At 46.1% G+C, this 8,642-nt stretch overlaps 1 protein-coding gene across 1 annotated transcript; it reads left to right on the plus strand.

The window, feature by feature from the left end:
* The first annotated feature begins 6,843 nt into the window (after positions 1-6,843).
* On the plus strand, positions 6,844-8,642 carry LOC127294318 (outer envelope pore protein 21, chloroplastic). Its single transcript, XM_051324110.2, has 5 exons — positions 6,844-7,190; positions 7,267-7,341; positions 7,438-7,590; positions 7,684-7,782; positions 8,326-8,642. The coding sequence occupies exons 1-5, from the start codon at positions 6,945-6,947 to the stop codon at positions 8,407-8,409; spliced, it is 657 nt and encodes a 218-aa protein (XP_051180070.1). The 5' UTR covers positions 6,844-6,944; the 3' UTR covers positions 8,410-8,642.

Raw genomic sequence — 8,642 nt, forward strand, 5'->3', positions numbered from 1 at the left:
GGTGAATGTCCGGCCCAAGCCCTGTGCAGTTCCCAGGCTAACTGTCTGTCTTCACTGGGAGGCCAAGCTCATGGGGAGAGGTGCCTATACTAGGGTATGTAAATGAAAGGTTAGGATTGGTAGTTCGCGTACTGCGTACGATAAATCAGGAGCGATTACTCCACTGACGAACTATTGCAATTGTTGTGGCACAAGTGTACAACCTCTGCAGAGTTTAACCTATTCGAATAGCCGCGTCCGCGGTCATGGACAGTTGGGAAGGCCATACTGTTCCGTCATCAGAACTTTTCTAAAAATATGAATGGTGACTTGTGAATTTGAATTTGAAAGGTGACTTTGACTTTGAATCACAACAGAGTTGTGGGAATGACACTAATGTTCCCACTTGAGGTAGTTAGCAAATGAGGAGTTGGTTTACTAAAATGTTTATGAACTAAAATTGGCTTTATGCAAAATAAACTAGAGCTTAGCACCCCTTACTAGAATTGTTAGCACTTACTTTAGTATTAGTTTGCGAGTACTTTAAAGTACTCACGGCTATGTCCCTGGCTATTCAAATGGCCAGACTATGAAGAGGAGCAGAACTATCAAGATGACGACCAGCAGGACGCCTACGACAACTAGGGAATATTCTGACGTCAGACGTTGGCCTGTGGACTAGAGAGTCCCTTCTATTTACGCTTCCGCTATGAAACTATGAACTTTGTGTCCGTTGATCAATAGATCAACTATTTGTGTAATATGGGATCATGTGATCTCGATTTGTAAGACGACTATGGTATGTAATGAATGATGACTTATGATATTCAACTGTTATGTCTCACAACAACAATATTCCTGGGATTGCAATGTATGACATAACAGGCATCTGGACTTAAAAATCCGGGTGTTGACAATGCCTTGGGCATCCCCAAGGTTAGATGCTTGAGTCTTCTTGAAATATGTAGGGATGAACCACCGGGGCATCCCCAAGCTTAGAGCTTTCACTCTCCTTGATCATATTGTATCATCCTCCTCTCTTGATCCTTGAAAACTTCCTCCACACCAAACTCAAAACAACTCATTAGAGGGTTAGTGCATAATAAAAATTCACATGTTCAGAGGTGACATAATCATTCTTAACACTTCTGGACATTGCACAAAGCTACTGAAAGTTAATGAAATAAAGAAATCCATCAAACATAGCAAAACAGGCAATGCGAAATAAAAGGCAGAATCTGTCAAAACAGAACAGTACGTAAAGACGAATTTTTTAGGTGCACCAGACTTGCTCAAATAAAAATGCTCAAATTGAATGAAAGTTGAGTACATATCTGAGGATCACTCACGTAAATTGGCAGAATTTTCTGAGTTACCTACAGAGACTACTGCTCAAATTCGTGACAGCAAGAAATCTGTTTCTGCGCAGCAATCCAAATCTTGTATGAACCTTACTATCAAAGACTTTACTTGGCACAACAATGCAACAAAATTAAGATAAGGAGAGGTTGCTACAGTAGTAACAACTTCCAAGACTCAAATATAAAACAAAAGTGTTGTACTAAAATCATGGGTTGTCTCCCATAAGCGCTTTTCTTTAACGCCTTTCAGCTAGGCGCAGAAAGTGTGAATCAAATATTATCAAGAGATGAAGCATTGGCTGCTCCATTATCTATAGTGGCATTAAGAGCTTTGTCAATTTTAGGCCTATAATGGTTTTTTGGTTTAGGCACCTTAGAGACATACATGAACTTTTGCTCCTTACCCACATAAGCTTTCTCCTTAAATTTAATAGAAGAAAAAGTTGAACCCATGGTTCCCATAGCTTCCTCAAGTTCACTAATCCTTTGGGTTTGATTATCATGGATAGCACAAGCTTCTAAGATGGCAATTCTCTCATTAACTCCACCTAGAGATTTCTCAAGTTTATCAGTGCTATTAAGTAATTCCCCCAATTTAGTCTCAGTACTTGGAAGATTTTGCTCTATGGTTTCCAACTTTTTCATGACATCTTCAAAAGAGATTTCAGTTTTAACTTCAGTAATAGGTGGTATTCCAAATAGACTCTCAATAATGCAACTAGCTTCTAAGGCGGGAGTGCCTAGGAAATTACCTCCCGCAAGACAATCAAGAACATACCTATTCCAGCTAGAGATACCAACATACAAATTCCCGAGTAGGATAGTGGTGGAGTGTTTCTTAGTGCATCTATTATGAGCATCACTAATTCTATACCAAGCATCTTTTAAACATTCTCCCCCTTGTTGCTTAAACGAACGAACTTCAACTTCAGGATTACTCATTTTAGCAATAGTAAATAAAGCAAACTAGATAAAGTAAATGCAAGTAAATAATATTTTTTTGTGTTTTTAATATGGCAAACAAGATAGTAAATAAAGTAAATCTAGCAACAAATTTTTTTGTGTTTTGTTTTAGTGCAGCAAACAAAGTAGTAAATAAAATAAAGCAAGACAAAAAAAAGTAAAGAGATTGGAAGTGGAGACTCCCCTTGCAGCGTGTCTTGATCTCCCCGGCAACGGCGCCAGAAAAAGCTTTGCTGCTTGTGACGATAAAGCACACGTCCGTTGGGAACCCCAAGAGGAAGGTATGATGCGAACAGCGGCAAGTTTTTCCCTCAGTAAGAAACCAAGGTTATCGAACCAGTAGGAGTCAAGAAGCACGTTGAAGGTTGATGGCGGCGGAGTGTAGTGCGGCGCAACACCAGGGATTCCGGTGCCAACGTGGAACCTGCACAACACAACCAAGATACTTTGCCCCAACTTAACAGTGAGGTTGTCAATCTCACCGGCTTGCTGTAACAAAGGATTAGATGTATAGTGTGGATGATGATGTTTGCAAGAACAGTAGAACGAGTATTGAAGTAGATTGTATTCGATGTAAAGAATGGACCGGGGTCCACAGTTCACTAGTGGTGTCTCTCCCATAAGATAAATAGAATGTTGGGTGAACAAATTACAGTTGGGCAATTGACAAATAAAGAGGGCATGACCATGCACATACATGTTATGATGAGTAGTGTGAAATTCAATTGGGCATTACGACAAAGTACATAGACCGCTATCCAGCATGCATCTATGCCTAAAAAGTCTACCTTCAGGTTATCATCCGAACCCCCTCCAGTATTAAGTTGCAAACAACAGACAATTGCATTAAGTATGGTGCGTAATGTAATCAACAAATACATCCTTAGACATAGCATTGATGTTTTATCCCTAGTGGCAACAGCACATCCACAACCTTAGAACTTTCTGTCACTGTCCCAGATTTAATGGAGGCATGAACCCACTATCGAGCATAAATACTCCCTCTTGGAGTTACAACTAAAAACTTGGCTAGAGCCTCTACTAATAACGGAGAGCATGCAAGATCATAAACAACACATAGATGATAGATTGATAATCAACATAACATAGCATTCACTATTCATCGGATCCCAACAAACGCAACATGTAGCATTACAAATAGATGATCTTGATCATGTTAGGCAGCTCACAAGATCCAATAATGATAGCACAATTAGGAGAAGACGACCATCTAGCTACTGCTATGGACCCATAGTCCAGGGGTGAACTACTCACTCATCACTCCGGAGGCGACCATGGCGGTGAAGAGTCCTCCGGGAGATGATTCCCCTCTCCGGCAGGGTGCCGGAGGCGATCTCCTAAATCCCTCGAGATGGGATTGGCAGCGGCGGCGTCTCTGGAAGGTTTTCTGTATCGTGGCTCTCGGTACTGGGGTATTCGCGACGAAGACTTTAAGTAGGCGGAAGGGCGAAGTCGGAGGGCTGACGAGGGGGCCACACGCTAGGGCCGCGCGGGCCCCCCTGGGCCGCGCCGCCCTAGTGTAGCGGCGCCTCGTCGCCCCACTTCGGTTCCCTTTCGGTGTTCTGGAAGCTTCGTAGAAAAATAGGCCCATGGGCGTTGATTTCGTCAAATTCCAAGAATATTTCCTTACTAGGATTTCTGAAACCAAAAACAGCAGAAAACAGCAACTGGCTCTTCGGCATCTCGTTAATAGGTTAGTGCCGGAAAATGCATAAATATGACATAAAGTATGTATAAAACATGTGAGTATCATCAATAAAGTAGCATGGAACCTCTCTTTGTCATTGGACTCCAATAGTGAGGGGAAGCCGTCGGGATGGCGCCATTGGTGGGAAAGAACTGCCACGCCTAATAGCTCTAGTTCCCCGCCGACGGACGGCCAAGAGGAGGAGTGGGAAGAGGAAGAGGATGGAGATGTAAGGTGGAGACGGATGGAGGAGGAGTAGGCAGCAGCAAAGAAGGAGGCAAGGACCTGGCCCGGGCCCGGGCGAAGGCGAAGGCGGAGGTGCAACCGGCGAGCACCAACGACGAATACACCAAGGACTACTCGTCGGAGGGGGACACAAGCTCCTCGGACGCGTCAAACACCATTACTTCTTTGAAAGAGGTGACGAGCAAGAAGCGCCTCCGTGAGGACGATGAGGCAGGGCCATCAAAGAAGAAGTAGCTTAGTACAAAAAATAGTTTGAACATATTTTTTCGCAGTTTTTATGTTTAATTTGTTTTAATATGTTGCACTACTTTGAAAATCTCGATTTAACCTACAAATTCCTTCTCTCTATTGAAATGAAAATGCAAAAAAGAGAGTTATTTTAATGTTTGGGAGGCGAGTTTGGAGGCCGCGGCGTGCCCCAAACGCGGCACGAAGCAGATGCGTCCCCCAAACGCTCGATCCAGTGCCGTTTGTGGGACGCGCCTGGAGATGCTCTAGTTGGTTTCCCAAAGAAGGGCGAAGCGGCCTGATCAGCTCTCATATCACCTCCGAAGTTAGTAAACTTTTATTGATTCTTCATTTATAAATGCGCCAAACAAATAACGAAGAACGAAATGAAAATGACAGCGGAGACGCAACATTTTAATGTGGAAAACCACTCCAACACAGAGGGAAAAAATCACGGACGTCAGCCAACAAAACTTCACTATATCAGGAAATGTTTACAAACACGGTGGGTTATCTTATAATCTGATTAACCCTAGACGGCGGCTTACAAAAGGTATATGTATATATAGAGCTGGCATCGCTCCGCTCGTCAGAAGTTAGCCTCCTTTTAATATAAATTTAGATCATGACATAACACGTCATCTTGCATCTAGATTAATTCAGTGCATAGATGGAGAGAAGTCCTAGCCACAAAGTTTACAAACCACTTCATTTGGATATAAATATTGCAAGCTTACAACCACTTCTAGCAATGCAGTTAAGCCAAGTTGACCAACAACATTTGGATTTTTACTGAAAATATATGGTAGGGCGCGCAAAGTAGTCAACATACAACAAAGTCGGCCTAGCAACTCGATTGTGAAAGACCACATAGCGGGCTGACACTGATCCACGAGACATTTTTCTTTTGGGAAACACGAGGCCTGCATCCATATCTAGCGAGCCCCACCTCCCCCCCCCCCACTCACACCACCCCTAACCCTAAGTCATTGGAGCCTCGCCGGATAGACCACACCCCGCAACCTCTCCCATAAGTTCTATGCCTCACACTAGCTCCGGTGAGGTCCTTCACTCGCCTCGCCGGTGACGTCCCGCGTCCACTTGTGGTGTCCTCGTTAGCAGCAAGGTGGGTAGATCACAATCTTCTTCCCTGGCCGCTCTCCTTCTTCGCTCTCTAACCCTAGATACGAATGTATATCTGAAAAAAATTCATATAAATACATTCGTGTAATGCGTATAACCAATGTTATAACCAATGCGTATAACCACTTAACGGGCCAGACCCCGCTACCCCTTTGGAGAATTGGCATGTGTGGTCTTTGCTTTTCTTGAACCCCTTTCCAGATCCACCTACCGACCTCTCCCCCCCTCGCCGCCGCCGGCCATGGTGGCCAGGGACGGGTGGGAGGGGCTCTGGCCCCTAGTATATGTAGGTGTCTTCAGCCTTTTCTTCTCCCTGGTGAATAAACAAGAGGCGGCCGGATCTAGATTCAACTCGATTCTTCTCTCAATCCTTTTTTTCCAAGGCCATGGCTACGGATTGGAAGTTGGGAGATGGATTAGAGGTGAATCCCATGTCGGCACCCCTTGGCCAAATCCATGGCGAGAGTTTGCTTTGGCTACCATCGCTCCCACATCCTTGTATCTCTTTCTCTTCTTCGCTGGGAGGACGATGTAGGATCCCATGGGCTAGATCCAGTACTGGCTATTGGGGCTTCTCCTCGTCAAGGCGCTCCGGTGGTCGGAGCCAGAGATGATGGGAGGGGTGCTACCAGAACTTCCTTGAATAAAGCCCTTTTCTTCTGCAAACTTGCTGCTACTGGCCTTGGTATGAATCCTATTCACTCTACTCATGGTGATTTGGAGTTTGATGGGTCGAGTGCTACTGGCGGCGGTGTGGTGAGTCAGCGGCAGAGGAGCTACAAAGCTACTCCTGGGAGTGCATCCACGGCAGTGATGCTTTTGCTGCCGTCTCTTACGGTCGAAAGGCGACCACTCCCACCTCTATCGTCAGCTACGGTTTCTTCCGGCCGGCGACTGCAAGGATGAACAACCTCCAGGCTATACTGCCAAGAAGGAGGCCCTTCTGCTCCAGCATAGCGTGCTCCCGCCATATCGTATAACCAATGTTATAAGGGTCAAATATGGATTACCCTTTTTTTGTTGAGAACACACGAGGACTTCACAATAAAACACATACGGAGTAGATACACCTTTATTTTGAAATAAATGTATCAATTTTTCTGGATACACATGTATTTATTTATAGCTATAAAATGTGTCTGGAAGAAGGTAAGCAATGCGGGCGGGCTGATAAGAAGGCCCGGCCCAACACCACAAAATCATCGTCTTCTCCGCTCCCAAACCACTCGCTGAGTCGCAGTACAGAGCCAGAGCCAGAGACGACGAAACCTACTCTATCTATCTCCACTCCATCGGCTTGCTACTGGTGGAACTGGATGGTGATGGAGACTTCCCTGCGTCTGCGCGGCGCCGATTCCACCAACGGCCAGCAGCTGCGCGCCACCGATTCCACTGCCGACCAGCGGCCGCGCGGCGCCAACTCCACCGCCGGCCAGCGGCGCCGCGGCGCCAACTCCACGGCAAGCCAGCGGCCGCGCGGAACCGACTCCACCGCCGTCCAGCAGGGCCTCCGTATCCACGCCAAGCAGAAGCTCCCCCTCGCCGCCAACTCCCTGCTCCAGGCACGCCCCCTCCATCTTCCTAATCTTCTCATCCTCTACCTCTGCCTGACCACGCACCTCAACCAATGTCGCGCAGGCTCACGCGGAGATCGACACGAGCACCGGGAATCCCAGCCACCTCGCCCTCCTCGCGAGGCACTTCTTCCCCGAGGTACCAACCTGCATTTCTCCCCTCCCAGCCCCACCTGCACTGTCAAACCAGCAAGAGACCGAGAGCGAAGCACTGATTCCTTCTTTCGCCGGTCAGCTGTCGGCCAACGTCGGGGCAGGAGTCCGGCTGGAAAACGGCAATATCTTCAGGTACAGCCTCCGCGGGAAGAAGGCCGTCGCCTTCACCCCCGACGGCCTCCTCGGACTCAACATCAAAGGCCGCCTCCTCGCCGACAAGGACTTCAAGCCGGTAAGGCGCTGCACATACCCCAACTAACTACCTGCATTTGGTTGCTCGTATTGCCATCTTGTTGTACCTGAATATCGCCGTTTCTTCTTACAGAGGACGGGGAGTGGTGCCGTCGAACTGGCTTGGACAATACTCGACTTCAGAAAGGGCCAGGATGTCAGGCTCAAAGCTGGCTACGAGCTATACCGCAAGGTACATCAGCTTCATTAGCTTACCCCACGATTTGCGCAATGCCTGCCTGCCCTGCCCTCATCACCATTGCCTGGCTCGCTGCTTGTCTTATAGAACTCATATTATTTATGCACAAGCACAATTGGTAACAGCTGCTTCCAAACTGCTAAAAGTGATTCCAAACTCATATTAAGATCACTGGCTTGGTCTGTGACCGAATTCTCTGTGAGTTAGCAGCTGACCATCAATAAACCATTTATAGGAAAGTGCAGGCTAGTTCCTCTTTCTCACAGCAGTATCTGTTAGTGTCCGTTATGCATCTTATTTGGTCGACTAAATTAATTTCCAGTTGGTATCTGTTAGTGTCTTGTTAGTTCTTATTTGCACCTCCACATGTCTTGTTAGTTCTTATTCTTCGGAATCAGGCTATTGTCGAAATACGAGGTTCCATCCCTTCCCTTTTGACCATCAGTAGAGACTCTGACGAGCATTTCTTCCTTACTGAACAAACACATCAGCGCGCTTGCCTGGTTCTAATTTTCGTTTGAAAACGTGTGATTGCAGATGCCTTATTTCCAGGTGAGGGAAAACAACTGGACTCTTAATGGCTATATGGATGGAAAATGGGATGTCAGATTCGATATGTGATTGGAAAGCTATTCGTGGAGGGTACTTTGTCTGGCGATCATTGGTGCCATAGGCGTCTTTTCTCCTTTTTCTGTAGTTGTCATGCCACCATTCTGTTTCCATGTATTGCTCTTGATAGATGGTAATATCATTCATTCATCGGCAAGCAACAGTTCATAGAGAATGCAGATGTAGAAACTTGCCATTTCTATTGATGGACATAGTCTGGAAGTTCAGAAGGATTCACTTGTCAA

The sequence above is a fragment of the Lolium perenne genome, chromosome 4 (genome assembly GCF_019359855.2).
Source record: "Lolium perenne isolate Kyuss_39 chromosome 4, Kyuss_2.0, whole genome shotgun sequence".
Classification (NCBI taxonomy): domain Eukaryota; kingdom Viridiplantae; phylum Streptophyta; class Magnoliopsida; order Poales; family Poaceae; genus Lolium; species Lolium perenne.